The 19,139-nt window shown below is 37.0% G+C and overlaps 3 protein-coding genes and 1 pseudogene across 4 annotated transcripts in view; 3 read left to right on the top strand and 1 right to left on the bottom strand.

Annotated features, from left to right (window-relative positions):
• LOC143026851 (betaine-homocysteine S-methyltransferase-like) overlaps positions 1–6,361 on the top strand; it is a 175,586-nt gene extending 169,225 nt beyond the window's left edge. For both annotated transcript variants that reach the window (XR_012966537.1, XM_076187643.1), the window contains one exon: positions 5,734–6,361. The gene's annotated coding sequence lies outside the window, so the exon portion shown is untranslated. The remainder of the gene's footprint in view (positions 1–5,733) is intronic.
• On the top strand, positions 3,275–6,036 carry LOC143029829 (uncharacterized). The gene is made up of 2 exons (XM_076192902.1): positions 3,275–3,673; positions 5,734–6,036. Exons 1-2 carry the CDS (start codon positions 3,275–3,277, stop codon positions 6,034–6,036), a joined length of 702 nt encoding a protein of 233 aa, XP_076049017.1.
• A 1,820-nt stretch (positions 6,362–8,181) lies between the features above and the next one.
• BoYb (Brother of Yb) overlaps positions 8,182–19,139 on the top strand; it is a 36,366-nt gene continuing 25,408 nt past the window's right edge. Inside the window, exons 1-5 of the mRNA XM_076187604.1 lie at positions 8,182–8,570; positions 8,763–8,912; positions 13,577–13,729; positions 16,628–16,750; positions 17,922–18,049. Coding sequence (XP_076043719.1) covers positions 8,859–8,912; positions 13,577–13,729; positions 16,628–16,750; positions 17,922–18,049 — 458 coding nt within the window. The 5' untranslated portion in view covers positions 8,182–8,570; positions 8,763–8,858. The remainder of the gene's footprint in view (positions 8,571–8,762; positions 8,913–13,576; positions 13,730–16,627; positions 16,751–17,921; positions 18,050–19,139) is intronic.
• LOC143031479 (uncharacterized) lies at positions 11,156–11,769 on the bottom strand (annotated as a pseudogene).

Genomic DNA, 19,139 nt, shown 5'->3' with positions numbered 1-19,139 from the left:
CTCTCTTTCTCTCTCTCTCCCTCACACACTCTATCTATCTCTCTCTCTCTCTCGCTATCTCTCTCTCTCTCTCTCCCTCACACTCTCTATCTATCTATCTATCTCTCTCTCGCTATCTCTCTCTCTCTCTCTCTCTCTCTCTCTCTCTCTCTCTCTCTCTCTCTCTCTCTGACAGCCGTGTGCGTGTCTATGTCTTCCTAGATGTGGTTAGTAAGTCGTGATATACAGGATTAAGTTAATCTCGTAATATCGCTCCCCTATCGATTTTGTCAGTATAGCCTGACTGTGAACTCGCGAATGTCGTAAATATTTTTAGCTTAATCAGAAAAGCAATTCTCTCCGTGTTCATTTAATTAATTGAAACATATACACTATGTGGTTCATTAATTAAATCCCGGGGAATCGTGTTTTAATAATTTGAATATAATAAATAGAATTAGTTTGAAACAGAGAATGGAATTTGTTAATTCATAGAAAACGACTTTATTTATGGGTGACTTTGGTATATCTGATTCAGACGTCAGATATTATGAATTAATTTTGTTGCTGCATTCATGCCTTCAGCGTTGTGGTTAGGTAATATGTGATTCATCAATCGAAAACTGAATTATTCTAATTTGGATGATCGGTATAATTGATATATTGATTAATTGAATTATTATTATTATTTTGTAAGAAACTCCATACACCCCGCCAAAATGTCGACTCGCCTCTACCACCCAGACAATTTGTCGATTGAATCCTGGTTGACACTAGACAATTTAATTCATTTAACAATAATAACCTCAATTAAACCATCTCAAATAACCTTTTATCCCCCAAAAGGAACTAATTAATAATTTCATCCTGGATAATTCATTACGATTTAAGTGTATTTTCACAATATTGATCTCCTTCAATCCATTTCTTGTCAGATGCCTCTTTATCTTCTATATCTCGTATGAATTATCCACAGCAAGTTTTACATAATCAATACGTTAGGTGGGTTAGCCACACACCCCCTACGGACCAGACTTTCATAGGGAGAGAAATCTATATTCAAAGAAGAATGTGTACAATGTCTAAATCGTTCTCTCTCCATTTAAATCTTTTTTACTTGGTGCGATATCCTCCCCCCCCCCCAGGATAGAAGCGCTGGTCAGTTCATCTCGGGTCCCTTCCGTACCCGGCGTCACTTTTCCTTTTGTTCCTTCTGCCGTCAGGTGATTTTTATCAAATTGTGTGGGGGGAAAACCCTACCTGTACGGCAGTGAGGAAGTTTGTTGTTGTTGTTGTTATTGTTGATTGTAGGTGGCCCGGGCAACATTGAAAAACAAAAGAACAATGGACACTAGTTGCACAAACACACACACACACACACACAAACACACACACACGTAGGTCGACGGTATATTTCTGTACCGTTAATTTAACAATCCGAGTTCGAGTCCTGCCTAGGGCTGAAATAATTTCAGCATCACTGCACTGCGAGCCGGTACTCCAACTCTCGTGGGCAAGGAGTTAGGTGTGTGTGTGTGTGTGTGTGTGTGTGTGTGTGTGTGTGTGTGTGTGTGTGTGTGTGTGTGTGTGTGTGTTCACAGCATTACCCGTAGATCGGCCCATACATGAGCTCTGAGCTCTCATCCCGGAGGGTAATAGCTGTCGACCACGAGTCCAACACGTGATCCAAGGTGATCCACACACATACACATAAAATTATACACGATATAGTAATTGGAGAATAAGACACAGAACCACGGAAATGAATAAAATTCGCCTGGCGACAACAAGAATATGAAAAGGTGAAAACCGTTACAGAAATGATTGAAATTTAAAATCTTTGCCAGGTTGTTGGGCTGCGAGAAGCGTTTGATATATGGAATAAAGTTTGCTCCTATTCTATATTTTACTTTTTTTGGTTGGTTTGTTTTCTTTTTTTCAAAATACCTCTTTTTGTATATATTTTCTATAGAGGGTGACAGTTTGTTGACTTCCAAATGTCTCGCATCAAGCTGTTTGTCATTTGTTTTTGTGTGACGTCATGTCGCCTTTTCATGTCCATCGATTCGAATGTTTTCGGTGTCGTCCTGTTTGGCTTCTGAATATTTTCCTTACGAGAAAGAAAAATATAAGCATATTCTATCATTCCTGTGTTTCCCGTTATTTTTCACCATTAACTTCGTAGCGAAAGCTTACATCGAGATCAAGGTGAAAATTATATGAATAAAATCGCATTTGTTTTTTAAGAAGAACATTTTGTTGTTGAGGTTTGTATATTTTCGCACAAATTGTATTTCAGGTTCTGAATATCGTTATATGTTATTTTCTAAATTCACACTGTATATTATATGTATACAGTATATATATATATATATATATATATATATATATATATATATATACATATATATATATATACATATATACATATATGTATATATATTCATACATATATATATAAACATATATATATAAACATACATATATATATATATATATATATATATATATATATATATATATATATATATTGGTGAAGTTTGGGTCAAAGAGTCGACAGATGCATATTGAAAAAAGAATGTGGATGCATATGGTAGAGATGCGAGACTTGTATACAATCCGTTCCTGCCATTGTAATAATTTTTTTGCAAATCGATGTTTGTCGCTTGATGGCCACGAGTATTGTGTCGAGTTGGTATGATATGCCTGAAGTACTTTATCACCCGATATATCCTGTTCTACACTTTTTCTTTCTCCTTTTTTTCAACTCTTTGATCTTAGGCGCGGTCGACAGTCGTCTGTTGCGCATAAGCAGATGTTCCAATATTTTTCCTTCTATTTATTACCCTCAGACAGATCATCGGGTTCGATCCTATTTCTTTTGTTATTAAATAGTTAAAAAAAAACAATGATACATTAATTATTCTAAAGAGAATATTTTGTTTTAAAAAGTTAATGTATTATTTATTCATTTATTATTAAAAGTACATGCGCTAGTCAAAGAAATTCTATCCATACAAAACAATCATATTTTCGTAAAGCGACCTTTACACGGTCAAACTGTTTGTCCAACCAGGTTTGTCAAACATGTGTTTGGAGTGATGTTTGACCATGTGAATGGTGCATTAGGTTATCAATCACGTTTGTCAAACGGCTTGAAGCTAGCCTAACTTAGGCTTATTTCTGTGGTATAACTCGCCCACAAACAATTTGACCGAAAGAACTACCAACAGACAACAAAAACTCATTTAATATTCAGAGTTGAAGTTGAGAAATTGCATATCTGATCGGAACTATGAATATGGAGGAGTACAATGGAAAGAGGAATGAGAGGGAAGTATTATTGGAGTTCATCCAAACATACAGAGATCACCCAGCTTTATGGAAGGTGAAGTCGAGGGAATATTTAAATAAAATATCCAGAAATAAAGGATTAGTCGCTCTTCAGGAGGTTCTGAAAGACATCGAGCCAAATTGCACACGAGAGGCTGTGATGAAGAAAATAAATTGTCTCAGGACTGCTTTCAGGAGAGAATATAAGAAATTCGAAAACTCCAAAAAGTCTGGGAGTTGTCCTGAAGATATCTATATTCCTTCCCTTTGGTATTTTGACGAAATGATGTTTGTCGTGGACCAAGACATGACACAAGAAAGCTCTTCCACTCTGGACTTCATGAGTCACTTGGAAGAGGAGGTATGTAACGATTATCTTATTATCAAACTAGTATGCTACAATTACTCTCTTTACAGTAGTAAAATCAGTTTATTTACACAAAATAGTGTAAATTCTTAACTTACATAAAGTACAATTATTTTATTTAGTCTGTTTGTCATAATACTGCACCTTCATTAAGAAAGTATTTCTTAAAATCAACTTTTATTTCTTCTGTAACTTGGGTATATTTTCGTGTTCCTTGGCCAATCTGAAAACTTACTACAAAATTAGGATCAAGGGTTAACCTTGGTAAAGTTATTCTATTTGAAATGTAACCCCTATGGGGGTATTATCCTGGGTAATATGTGAAGTTTCTTCGCGCCCACATTTTTGACCGGTAAACATGTATTTCCCTCCCTATTCTTATTGTGATTCCAACAATTGTGACATTGGCTTCTACCAGTCATCACTATTTACCAAGATCCCCCCCCCCTCCACCATAATGGTTTTAGGGGAACTTTGGGGAATTGTGACTTTTAGGGGCGTGGGGAGGGGGCCAACAATGGCAGAAACTAATTATTTCCTAACCTAACCTAGGACGCGCATGCTCGCAACGGACATGGCGCTTTGTTGGCGGGTAGCGAGAAGGTCGCGTTTTTTCATCATTCCTTTGATATAAATTTGCGGGGGGAAACGTTACAAAAAAATTGTGTTGGAGTTGTCATAATATACATGTTTAAATTATTATACAAACTGCTGTGCGAGCGGGTGAGACGAATTTTCACAAATACCAAGTATGAAGTGAAAATAGCATATACAGTACTATGAAAACCTTTTAAATACTTGATCATTTTGAATTTATTGCTGTATAGAAATTTTAAAATCTAGAAGCAGTTATTAAAAAAACAACCACTCTCCCTACTTTGGATAGTTTGCAATTGAGAAACATGTTCTCTGTATTAAAATTCTTTTGAGGAAATTATTTCTGGTCTTAGTGTAAATCCCTCGTCTACAAAAAAAAGTTAGACGAATTGCAGCCAGAATGACCAGTGCCCCAATTGAAAACTATGTTGTACCCTTTGTAGTTTCAAGTTTCGTTTAGACTCGAACTATCTTACGCATCGAGTGACGTAGGGAATTGAAAAACAAAATAACATTGTGATATTTATGTTGCACAATTACGTTAGTGAACCTATGAAGAAATTCATTCTTAATTAATGGAAGATAGTAATACTATGTTGAAAAGTCTGTAGGCCTAGCCTAGTAGTAATGAATGTAAGGATGGTTATGCACTTGAGCATTAGCTCGTTCGGGCTACATTGGTGAAGTGTATACCCACTATAACCCACAGTAAGCGCGCACGCACACACACATGACTAAGATCATTTCAGTATCGCTGCGCTGCGAGCCATTACTCCAACTCTCGTGGGCGGGGAATTGGGTGTGTGTCAGGTCACAGCATTACCCTTAGATCGGTCATATATGAACTCATGAGCTCTCATACGGGAGAGTAGTAGCTGTCGATCACGAGTCCAACACGTGATCCAAGACTATGGTGAATTACACACACACACACACACACATATATATATGTGTGTGTGTGTGTGCGTGTGTAAACAAATGTAGCACATCTTTCCTAGTGTTTAGTCCCTTGTACCTTATTGTATTACCAATTTCATCTGTATTCCCCCGAAGATGTGAATAACACGAAAAATCTTGGGAATTACTGTTTCTTTCCAATTCCCTTTGTGGTTACCAGCAAAATTTTTGGATCCCGTGTTTTTAGTGATCATTCTGATATTTATATTCTATATATGTATATATATATATATATATATATATATATATATATATATATATATCACTGACAAAATGTTGTAGCACATATGTAATTAATAATCACGAAGAACCCACAGTCCTTTTTATTCCGACTGTGGGTTTTTCGTGATTATGTATATATATATATATATATATATATATATATAATATATATATATGTATATATATATATATATATATATGCATATATATATATATATATATATATATATATATATATATATATATATATATTTGATCCTAAGTATCTTTTGTTTCAGATGGTAGAAGAACCACTCGAAATTGAAGAAGATTATACATATAGCCAGGTTGCTGCTGTGAAACGTCGACGCAAAACTTCGAGATCTGAAGAGATATTAGATCTGGTGGCCAAGAGATTAGAGGAATCGGCAGACAAAGATGAGAGTGGCAACGAGGCTTTCGGCAAATACGTCGCGCTTAGACTGAATTCGATGGACCCATGTACTGCAGTGTTAGCACGCAAAATACTAAATGATGTGTTGTTTGAAGCAGAGGTGGGGAATTTGTCTCCCTCATCTAGAATTGTAATAGCACCACCTTAAGAGCATCATTCAGCGCCATTACTATTATTACTATTACCTTCAGATAGTTCTGTCGATAGTAGGAACAAATGTGATTCACGTATGGCATACTGAATGATGTGTTGTTTGAAGCAGAGTTGGGGAATTTGTCTCCCTCATCTAGAATTGTAATAGCACCACCTTAAGAGCATCATACAGCGCCATTACTATTATTACTATTACCTTCAGATAGTTCTGTTTGTAGTAAGAACAATATGATTCAGGTATGGCAAAATTTCGGCACTCGTGTTTTATTTGGGTAACTTTCAGGTTTATTATATGTTTCTGAATAAATAAGTTAAATAATCGTTGAATAGTATTTTCTTTGCCTTTAAGTAGTCCTTTAGAAGAGATCTAGCACCATACGTTGCTGGTCCATGTCCTGAAATGCCCAGTAAAAAAAAAAAAAAAAAAAAATCAAAGTGATAGCCTTTCATGAGGAGTAATGGCCTTTCGCGTGTTTGTGTTCTTACATGAAAAGATTGATACACCTCAGCAGGTCTAAATATGCTCCCTCGTCCATCCTCATGTCATTTCGCCTGTCATGGAGTTCTCATCTTGAATCGACAATCAAGTTGGTATGTGAATTTTGGCCTCTTTTTCAAAAACCCATCCTCTGTCCACTTCGATCTTCTATTTTTCCTAAACGCATCGCTGTTTGGCTTGACCATCTGTACCTGTTCAAACCTATTGACAAATAGGTTGGACAAACGGTTTGATCGTGTAAATGCCTTGTACAACAGGTCGCAGTGGTGACATGCGTCATAGAAAATATTATCAGAAATAGACAACGGATATATTCAATTAGTAATTTTACATTTTCAATCAAACGTGGTCTTCATATTTTGATGACATTCTTTCATAAAACTCCTTTTGCTCCGAGCTGAATTTTAATTGAAAAAATAAAAAGCATGTACATCACAATAGTACCATAATACACACCTTGAAAGGCACCTGGTGCACTACAACTCACAAATAGTACAAGTCATGACGTCACACAAGCTCACGCATACATATCACAAATGTAGACATTTTTATATCTCACTTCCATGGCATGCTTATACTAAACTGCAAAGAAGCATAACAGAGCATTTTTTTGTCCATTCATTTATTATTTATATATTCATTTATTTGTTTATTCCAATCCTTTAGTAAGTCTTAAAACAGCATGGTGTTGTATTGCTATCAATAGGTGTGATACGTGCAAGGCAGGGTATACAGGAATGACGCCACACTAATGAATTGAAATTATTTTCATGGTCAGGAATGCAGTATTGTCCTGTGTTCACTTTTCTTATACTTCTTTATAGATAGTATTATTCCTCTAGAAGATGAGATATTTATCCATTATTTTTAATATCTAGTTTGTAAAAAATCGTTGAACGTGTCAATTATACGATGAACAAATTGTTTGTTTGAAGAATTCTCACCTCTAATAATGGAGGTCGCCAGCCAAGGCATGGATACATTCAACACCCATTTATTATTATTTATTTATTTATTTGCTTTACTCGTCACGTACAGCCATCCCATTACTACAACTACAACTAACTGGGTCAAAACCAGTGCAGCAATACCCTGGGACATACGTTTCCATTTCCGATTTTATTTTTTTCCTACAAGTTGTTCACATTTCTCATTGCATATCCTGGACTTCTTCCATAGTATAATTATGCGATAATACTTTATTACGTCAATTTCGTTATTTCCCTCTAATAGTCATTGTGTATAATTAGAACGTCATTGAAAGTGTTTCTGTATAGTTAGAAATATGTACAAATAAACATATAAGTTTTCAATCGAACTAAAAACATGAAAGCTTAGTAATGAAGAGAGCAGCGGATAAGCTGACGACTGCGAAGATCTAAGTTGGAAGTATTTCATTAATGTCTAGTATACTCTTGAGTATTGAGTATTGGGCTAGAAGGGAGGTAAACAATATCGGGCTGCATTGAATACAGAAAAAAAAACACTTGTGTATATGACGAAAGTGAGGAGAATTGATAGTATGCATTGCACAGAAATTTTGAGAATGTTTATATTTAATAATGTCATTTAAGTGACCATGTAATTATTGGTACTCTATAGCGGCTGATTTTTTTCACAGTACGATAGGCAATTCTCGAATGAGGATATTTAGCGTAATGATTTCTTTCGCGTTTGAAGCATTTTACTGTAGGTGGTAGATTCTAGTAGCCAATAGAATAGCGAATGTAATAAACGTACGTAAGATTGGTTGAAGCGTTAGAACACGTGCAGTATGCCTGTTTCGCTGCGGTGATAAGGAAAGCAGTGACAACAAACATCATCCCAGTTATCTAGGTGTTTACATACAAGTACTATGGTGGAGAAAAAGTCAACAATTCACTAAAGCCTTAATACAAACTGCATGAAAATACTATTACCACAGAACTTATCTTTTATAATTTCTCTATTTACTATTTAGAGGATAAAAGTACAACTTGTCAGAACATGGGAACTATTGGCGGCTGGATTATACCAAAGTAATCAAAAAGGTTAGAGATCGTTGCATGTGTTTATATGTTTTTGGCATATATATAATTATATTATATATGAGATATGAGTACAAGCAGGCCTATGATAACCAGATTTTGTGCAATATATTTTACTTTTCATTGTAGTGAAATTTCAAGACATTAGCCTAATCATGATTAGCTCCGACTAATTCTAATACAATCTTTTTACAGGATTTGTCTTTGAATAATGGAGGCATTTAAACATGATCATGATGAAGAGTTGTTTGTGTTTGTTTTGAAATTAATGACAACTTAAAATTGTGTTGTATGGCAAAAATGGAAAGGACTGGAAAATTATGGACCAATCTTGTCATATGCAAGGTATGTGAAAGACATTAATTTACATATATTATTTTTCTTTGGAAGATTTGGGTGAAGTAAAATATATGGACAATTCTTAGTTGAGAAAAATTCCATGGTGCTCCAATGAGGTTTACTTAGTAGAATCTAGATCAGTGGTTCTCAACCTGTGGTTCATGGGACCCTATTGGGCCACAAGGATCAATAAAAGGGGCCACCAACTGAAAGTCACTAGCAGTTAGTGAATGCAAAACGACTAAATTTAGTGTTGAAGTCATCTCCACGAGGTTAAACAATAGCAATGCATAAGTACGAGGTATACGTAAAAAAGGCTGAGAACCCCGGATCTAGAGTGTCTTCCTCAAAGCTGTGGTGGTCCACCACTTCTGCCAGCTTGGGTAACTTCCCTCAGGAAGAGGATCTGGTCTGGCACTGAGTTGGAGGTTGCTCTGAATGATTATGATGAGAGTCCAAAATGCTCATCTGTCCCTCAAGTCATTCCTATTCTCAGGCCACTCTGTCACTCAGGTCGTGGTAAAGTTGAACTGTTACTAATTTTTTTATTTTATTTTACTTTTACGAGTATTTTGGAGCATTAGTGGTAGTGATGGTAATTTATTTTGCCACATTTATCATCAGGGAGATGGGGTAACAATTCTAATTGCCATAGCATGTAACTAATTTTGAAAAAGATCAATGGCACACTTCACTCACTTAACGACAAATAAACAATGGGATGGAAAGGTCCAGGTTAAGGTAAGTTCACTAGTGAAAGATGAATTATTACTCAATGTCTTAAGTATTTGGGAGTATTAATGGTGATAGTGATTTATTTTGCCGTGTTTAGCATGTGTGAGATTGAGTAATTCAGATCACAGCAGTATGTTTCTATACATTTCTATACAAGTACACATATACAGTATATATATATATATATATACTTCTCTCTGGGGGAAGGCTCCCTTCGCTGTGCTTATAATGACAGATGTAGCCCTCAGCCTACAAAAGGTTAGGGACCACTGCTTTACATTTTCTTCCATGACCTGTACGCCATTGGTGAACCAATAGCCATTTTGTGGGACAAAGTAACAAGCGGGACTGGATGGCACGAACAAGAGCGGCTCTCAGCCAAAAGCAGGGTACATACATACATACATATACCAAAGGCTTTTTCCCCCTGACATGGGGGGTAGCCAAAAAGAAAAAGGCATAGAAATCACTCCCACCCATTTCATTTCCCATATATTCCACTCCCCTTCACCCTCCTCCCTCCCTCCTATCTTGGCACCTCCTGGATGACGGGTCATCCCTGCATCCTGTCCACTGCCCTGGGTCAGAAGCAGTGTTGCAAGACACAGCACATCCACAGCAAGGCCGCTTCATAAATTCGGTGACCCCCCTCTCCGTCCCCTCATGCAATATGTAACTAAAATAATTTTAAATGGCATGCTATGAAATTCACTCCGCCATCATTGTTTTTGTACCATGACCTCATTGACAGTGTATCCTTAGCAATATATCCTCACTTATGGTGGTAAGAAAGAAAATATATATATATATATATATATATATATATATATAAACACATACTGTCCACTTGCTGTGAAAGGGAAGATTAAGCTTGTGACTAGCAGACTTTCAATATAATGAAATGACCTGGCAATAGCCATAACAAAATCATGAATGCTATTTGGGCCTGATAGATTAAAGAAAACGCTCCTTTTGTGTTTTATTGTGTTGTGTACATAACTCAGCAAATATGTGAATGGTACCATTAAATCAGCTTAGGTTGTTGGTAATCAGACATGGGCATGATTATAAAAAATCATTATGATTTGATTTTGATTATGATCTGGAATTTTTTTTTTTATTGCGATTAAATTATGATTACTTGTTTTTCAATTTTCTGATTATGATTATTTTAGTTTTGCTATTTTTGAGTTATCTTTTCTCTTTCCTTTTGTGCAAGATTATGATTATAATCACATTTTGCTGTGATTAATAAAGAAAAAATATTAGCAATGATTATATATAATGCCAAAATAGCAAACATTTGTTAAGTGCACTGTTCCACATTTAAGCACAGTAATATAACATTTTAAATCCTTTATTAACTAATGGTATTAAAACATACATTGTTACTGTATGTAAGAGGTTTTATTTGTTTTTGCTTTACAGTGCATAATTTATTACTTCTATGAATGTATTTCCAATCATGATCATGGGCTTTTGCAACAATAAAGAAAAACAAAATATAGAACTTGTTATACACTTGATTTCTTATAGGCTAGATTATTTCTCATGTAATGACTAATTTCTATTTGTTGGTTACACTTGATAAACATTAACTTCTCAAAGTGAACACTGGTCATTCTGCATCATTCAGGACAAAAGACTTTCCCAGCAATAGAGAAAAGTCTCAACTGGAGCTGGTGAAGCTGGGATACACAGATATTGGAGAGGTAGTATTGTTAGTTGAGGTAATGTTGATTGATTTTGTTTCCAGATGAGAAAGGGATCACTGCCATCCTGTTGTTGGCTGACTCGAATAGGATTCAACTTGTGATAAAGTTGATGTTAATGTACAGAGGGAAGAGCTCATTGATGCTGATGGTGTCATGAATCGGAACACCTTGCATTTCTTTGTAGGTGCCTCTTAATTTTCATCTTTAGATTTTAGTAGGGATTTCATTAACTTGACTTCTTCTTGTGAGCACCAGTCCATCTTAAAGCTTGGATCAAGGAGTGAATCCAGCTGAAACATCTCCATGTCTTCATAGATCTTTAATCTTTTCTCAGTTGATCTTTTGAGAGTAGTAATCATCTTTGACTTATATGTCTGTGACAGTTGCTCAAGCTCAGCAGTCCACAAATGCATTGAATAACTTTGGTTGATGTTACAACATTATCTCCCTTACACTCTGGAGTTGCCACTTCAAATGATGTCAAGATGTCTGTTATTTCATTGATGAGATTAAGTTCATATATGGTTAGCTTTACTGGACAGTCTAACTGAACAAGCTTAACTGGATCAATATTCAGAGGGGAACAAAGCATCTTGTTACAGCTATTCCATCAGTTTGCATTTTTGGCCTGAGGTCTGCATTCATCTTCAAGATTGTCAGATGCCAGTGCAGAATGATGAATGTGTGATACAAGACGTGAGGCTTTTAGAAGGACTCCTGGTACAGGCCCTGCCTCCTCAAGTGCATCATTCACTGTATTTGCAAATTATGAACAAAATATTGGACATACTCTGGCTTATCATTACTTCCCAGGTTGAGTATTTGTCTCTTAAGTACTACCCTCTTTTTTTCTCCTGGTCAAGAAATCTTCCATCCATTCCAATAGTTTCCCTTGAATGTGTGTGTGTGCGCTGTGTCTTGCTGCATTGCCTCTGACCTAGGGCAGTGGGAGAGATGCAGGGATGACTCATCATCCAGGAGGAGCCAAGAAAAGAGGGAGGGAGTGGTGGTGAATAGGAGTGGAGTATGTGGGGATGAAATGGGTGGGAGTGAATTTATGCCTTTGACTTTGGCTACCTCCCTTGTATGGGAGAAAAAGCCCTTGGTATAATGTTTATTTATTCATTTGTCATACCCGGTAATTATATATTTTTTTTCACATCTGACCTAGTTATGGACCTAAAGGTCTCCTCTTAGCATGTTCCGCCTTGTAATCCTTTTTTTTTTTGTGTGTGTGTGTGTGTGTATATACCTAGTTGTATTTTACGGGAAGGGGACCTATGCTTGTGGTATCCCATCTTCATATCTCATTTTATCTAAACTTGTAAGGGGGAAAAAGCCTTGGTAAATGTATGTATGTATGTTTTTAAATTCATGTATTGTTTTTGCACACACCACTTTCTCATCTAACTTGTTCCAAATGTCTATTACTCTGTGAGGAAAGCTGTACTTTTTCAGATCTCTTCTATAGCTGTCTTTCTTGATTTTCTTTCTGTGTCCTCTTGTATTTCTATCATCTCATTTTATTAGATCCTCTCTATCAATAGTTTCTATTCCTTTCATGATTCTGTAAATAGTTATATCACCTCTCTCTCCTCTTTGCTCTAATGTCTGTAGCTCAAGTTTTGCTAGTCTCTCTTCATATGATAGTTTTGAGAGTGTTGGTGCCAATTTTGTAATTGCTCTTTGTGTTCTTTCAAGTTTTGTTATACATTTTATTTGTACTTGGTGACCACATCGTTGCTGCATATTCCAATCTTGGTCTTATCAAAGTGATTAGTATTTTCTTCACCATTTCTTCATCCAGGTATGTAAATGCCACTTTGATTGTTCTTATTAAATTATAAGTTTCTCCAAAAATCTTGTTTATATGTTTCTCAGGTGACATATTATTCATAATAATGACTCCCAGGTGTGTGTGGATGTATATATATATATATATATATATATATGTATGTATATATATATATATATGTATGTGTATATATATATATATATATATATATATATATATATATATAATATTTCTGTCTTACCCCCACCCCCATTTCAAAAGAGGGGTTAGGAGCATCTGTGTAGGAGTAAAACATATGAGTTTTGTTTTATTTGGAATTTATGGTAGAGGGTATCTGATTGAAGTTTGGTTAGATAGGCCAATTTTATATTGTTTACTTAATGATTTGTATATGGATTTAGTTTATGATAATTTTTCACGTGCAGGTCGAGGACCCACAGACAGTATGGCTGAAGGAGATACCTTCCCCGTCCATGAGTGCTTCATTGAGGAACTTTCAAGAAATGGAGGTACAGATGAATGAGTACTACAATTTCAGGAAAAGAAAAAGGATGCAAAGAGTTCCTATAACTGGAGAAGTAGGTGTTGATCAGTTTTGGTTTTTTGCCCTTTACGGTTTTCAGTATTGCAAAAATTCTTCCTTGAATTACTTTTCTTCAGCCAAAAAAATTGGGTCTCACTGCTCATTGAACGTCACTTTGAAGCCCAATGCCTTGTGAGAGATAAATGCTGAATAGTAGGAGGGGTATTATTACTCGTGTGCCATGATCTAATGTGGTCATATGTGATTCCTTAGTACAAGTGGTCATAGGTAATTCAAAATGGATATAGAATACAGAATGTTGTTTTTGTGTCTTCAGTATTCAACAAGAAAAATTGGAGATCACATGTAGTTGAGGGGTGAATGTGGAGGTGAATTGTAGAGTAAGTAAGCCAATTTATTATTATTTACTATTTTCCTGTTTGTTTATTATTTAACTGTACCTATGCATTTATTTATTTTGTTTATTATCATTTATGCTGTTATAATTTTTATTTAATATTCATTTATCATTATTATATTTTTTTGCATCCGACCTAGTTATGGACCAAAAGGTCTCCTGTCGGCATGCTCCTCCTTTGTAATCCTTTGTAATAAATATCTGGGAGGGAATGAAGAACATTATGAGAAAATAGTATCTGGGGATAAACACAAAAAAGTGTTGTGTCCAGGGTACTGTATGAGAGTAGAAAATTAGAGTTTGAGGGAGACAGAAGAGAAGAGCCCATGGATGTTACAAGGATAGAATGACAAATGTGGAGGTAAGGCAGAAATTGAGGATAAAAAGAGAGCTGGCAGATAAGGTTGGTCAAAGAGTGTTGGGATGGTTTGGGCATGTAGAAAGAATAAAGAAAGACTCGAAAAAATGAATGTGGAAAGCAGAAGAGGTTTGAGTGGATTTGAGGGAAGACAAAGGATGAGGTGGAGGGATGGGGTGAAGGTTGCAGTGGTTGTAAGAGGAATGTTTGTCAGTAAGTATGTACCAGTATTCCTAGAATATGAAATGCACTCATAGTTACAAAACATCAGGGTTCACAGATATTTTACATTCATGGCTTTTTTTTTTTTTTTAATGAATGTTTTTAGCATTATTTTGTGTCATGGATTATGCTGTATTGTCAATTGATGCTTAAAGAAAATTGAGAAAAATGGGAGATAAGCCAGTTGTTTGCTGATGACACTGCGCTCGTAGCAGGATCAGAGGAGGGATTAAGGAAGTTAGTGACGGAGTTTGGGAAGGTATGTGAAAGAAGGAAGTTGAAGATAAATGTGGGTAAAAGTAAGGTGATGAGATATACAAGGGGAGAGGATGGCAGCAAATTGGAAGTGAGTATTAAGGGAGAGAGACTGGAGGAAGTGGATAGTTTTAAATACATGGGGACAAATGTGGCATGAAAAGGAGGAGTGGAGGTGGAGGTAGAATATAGATTGAAAAAAGCAAGTAAATGCCTTGGGGGATTAGAAAGTGTAATGAGAATTGACATATGTGAATGGATGCTAAGAGGAGATTGTATGAAGGAGTGATTGTGACTACATCACTGTATGGGGTAGAAACATGGGACAAAAGAGAGGAAGAGTTTAAGTGTATTTGAGATGAAATGTCTGAGAAATGTGGTAGGGATTACTAGGCTGGATAGAGTGAGAAATGAGGAGGTGAGGAGGAGATCAGGGGTGGAAAGGGAGTTTGGAGATAGGGTTGATGAAAGAGTATTGGGATGGTTTGGACACATGGAAAGAATGAGTGATGAAAGATTAGTAAGAGAAGGCTGGAAGGCAGAGGTGGATGGGAAAGAGGAGGATGTCTGTTGAGGAAGGAAGGGAGAAGACAGAAGGTAGGGGTGAGTGGAGAATGGTTGTGTATGGATGATGCTGTGATGCATGAGAGGGTGCGGGTGAGGATTAAGGAGTATGTGTGAATGATATTCTGACACAGCCCAAAGGGATTTCTCCCCATATTCTTTTTCTGCATGAGGGGACATTCTCTGATCAAATGGAGCAGCCTTGCTGTGGATGTGCTGTGCCTAGCTGCATTGCTTTTGACCTAGGGCAGTGGGCAAGATGCAGGGAGGAGCCAAAAAAAAGAGTGAGGGAGGGGTGGTAAATGGGAGTGGAATATGTGGGGATGAAATGGGTTGGAGTCGATTTATGCCTTTTGACTGGCATCCCCCCTTGTAAGGGGGAAAAAGATCTTGGTATATGTATATATGTATGTCAGTTGCTTCGTAATCCCTTCAGCACTACACCTCATACATTTCTTTACTGAAAAGACTTATGTACATACACATACCATTGGCTTTTTCCCCCTTACAAGGGAGGTAGTCAAAAACAAAGGCATAAAATCCTCTCCCACCCATTCCCACCCAACATACTCCACTCCCATTCACTCTGCTCCCTTCCTCATATCTTGACTCCTCCTGGATGATGGGTCATCCCTGCATCCCGCCCACTGCCCTTGGACAGCAAAGCTGCTTCATTTGATCAGAGAACCCCCCCCCCCCTCTGTCCCCTCATGCAGAAAAAGAGAAGACTTGGAGGAATCCCTTTGGGCTGTATCAAAGTATCATTCACCCACACTCCCTCACCCACTATTCCCCACCCACTCCCTTCCATGCATCACAGCATCATCCATACACAACCATTCTCCATTCACCCTTTTCTTCTGTCTTCTCCCTTCCTTCCTCACTAGACATTCCCCCCTTTGCCAATGCCCCTTTCACCCCACTTGACTGATTTATTAATTTGGCAGATAAGCTCTTTCTTAGATGGAATTGATATAAATCAAAGTCATCCATGCCATAAGTTTTACATTTCAGTTACATCCAATAGTACTTGTCATGACAAAGCCTATGAGATACTCAGTGGTATTGACAGAGTGTATGAATTATTCAAGTTTCAGAAATTAAAAAAAAAAAATTCTTTTATATTTCCTTGCCAGGTTGTTGCTGTGTGTCGACGAGACAGGTGGTATCGTGCACAAGTGGAAAAGGTATTGAATACCAGCTGGTCATTCCAGGTTGGGGTTTTTCTTCTGGACCATGGCAAATCTGTCAGTGTACAGGTTAGACTTTGTCTTTAATGTTTACAAGTTATTATATATATAACCTAACCTAACAAAACCAAGGGCATGGTTCATTAAATTCCACACTACAAGCCTTCCGATAGGGGGGAGTTTGTGATGTTAAACTATATCATCATCTTCTTTTACCTCTAATTCTACTTTTTCTTTTACTTCTACTTCTACTTTTACATCTTCTTCATACTTCTTTTACTTCTACTATTTCTTTAAGAATACAGGAAAGGGACAACACTCGTTAGGTCCTGTCTCCTATTCTCTAATTTTCTAACATAGACTCAAATTCATATACAGTTCCTAGTTAATCTATATCCTTGATTTCCAGTTATATTTAGATTTGGACTTGTATTGTTTGAGCTAGGGCTACTGTCTAAGCTATTCCACATATTTATGTATCTGTAAGGAAAACTGAATTTCTTCACACTCTTTAGACATGTGATCTTTCATAATTTACTCCCATAACCTTTTAAAGTCTTCCCATCTTTAATCAGATCTCTTCTGTCAGTGCAATCTATCCCCATTAGTGACTTAAACACTAATCCTATCACCTCTTTCTCTTTGATCTTTCAAAGTTGACAGACCCAGTAATTTTAATCTTTCCTAGTATGTTTTATCTATCATGCTGGGGACCAGTTTGGTTCCTGCCCTTTGTATTCTCTCAATCTTACTTGTATCCTTCACTCTGTGTTGGGGCCATACTACTGACACATTCCAGTCTTAGATGTATCAGGGTTTTTATGAGTTTTTTCATTATCCCTTTATCCATATCCATATGAATGATGCATCACACTACTTGCACTATAAAATATAGTCACTGCTGTATTACTCGTTCTCTTTTACTCTGAGTAATGATAAACAAAGAAAATGTAATCAAACCAGTTCACAGAATCTAGGGGTAACTCATGTACAACTTAAAAAAATATATTATCAAGATGCTGACGTGGCCATCCTCGTGTATCCACTCATGCCTCATGACGCCTACATAGGTGTCATTGTACTGAAATGGTTACAGTGGAATGCTAAATAACCTTTTGCAGTAGTCCATATGTGTCTCCCACAATCCTGCCAATATGTCTGTCAAGTGACAGGTTGTCTTTTATCAACACTGAACTCGTATGTATGCCTGCATGATTGTCTGTTGGTTTTCGATTTTCAGATTGAAAATGTAGCAGAGATGAAGCCTGGGGAGTGGACCAGTGTGGAGTACCAAGCCTTCAAAGTGCAGCTCTTTGGTGTGTGTCCCATTTCTCTGAAGTACTCCAAGGAGATGAAAGTTGTATACAGGTAATTTAGATGTAGTGTCCAGTTCCGAGTACCTCATTTACTGAGGTGGTGATGTGATGACGAGAAACATAGCCTGGCTGCAGCCAGAATAAAAGATCAATTAATCCATTGCCCATAGTATCTCTTGCAGAAGACCCACAGCCTCCTGGTGGAACCAGAATAAAAGTCTTATAAATTAACATAGAAGAGATCAAAAGTGTTTAGGTTTATTTAGCAATGCACTTGTTTATCAGTGTTTCCCAGCATTTGTATTTTTAAAGATTTAGACTTACTTAACCCGCTAAGACCGACGGCCGAAAATTGAGCAATCTCCCAGTACCGCAATTATCATCAAAAAATCAACTCTTATGAATTACTCTGGAAAAAAATCTGCTGTTAGTAGACATGACAATGCATCATCCTACAAGTTTTTATTGCTCTACTCACCATAGTTGTCTCGGAATAATTACCGAGAGTTGGAGAAGATTGTGGTAGCGGCAACTCTCCGCCTCTCTGGCGGTGGCACGCAGTGCTGGGTGGACACGATTGGCTTCACAGAATCCCGCTTTGCCCGACCTCGTGCACTAACAACAGGGGTTGTTGATGCCGTTTTTGGCACGTTTATGGTCACCACCAGATGCATAGTTGTAAATAATAGTTTCGTAAATAAGTAAATACGTAAATACGTAAAAATTCTCGCCGTGACACGATGCGCACGCCTCTCACAAAATTTTGCGGCACACTGGCTGGCGAGAGCAGTTTACTTCCTGCTAGCCTACAGTACTACCATAGGACTACGTCATGGCCAAATATAGCAGTGCTACCAATTTTAGCGCGGTTTTTATTAGCGCTGAAAGTAGCTGCCCCATTTAAGGCCTGTCGGACGTTTGCGATGCAGCCCTATTTAAGGCCTGTCGGTCTTAGCGGGTTAAACCAGGTGTGCTTTATGGGATAATTTGTTGTTGTACTAGATTATCCTGAGTGGTTTTACCAAACTTTTGATTGTTGCCTTAAGTTTCATGAAGTGAAAAACCCACATCTCCACAGTGGCTGGTAAGTCTTCAAACCATTCCCACAGACCTCTGGGAAGGAACTTTGGACTTTTGTCCAT

The sequence above is a fragment of the Oratosquilla oratoria genome, chromosome 1 (genome assembly GCF_046742065.1).
Source record: "Oratosquilla oratoria isolate Oo_2021 chromosome 1, ASM4674206v1, whole genome shotgun sequence".
In the NCBI taxonomy this organism is placed as follows: Eukaryota; Metazoa; Arthropoda; class Malacostraca; order Stomatopoda; family Squillidae; genus Oratosquilla; species Oratosquilla oratoria.
Note: the sequence above shows the minus strand (reverse complement) of the source record. Positions and strands in the feature narration are given on the sequence as shown.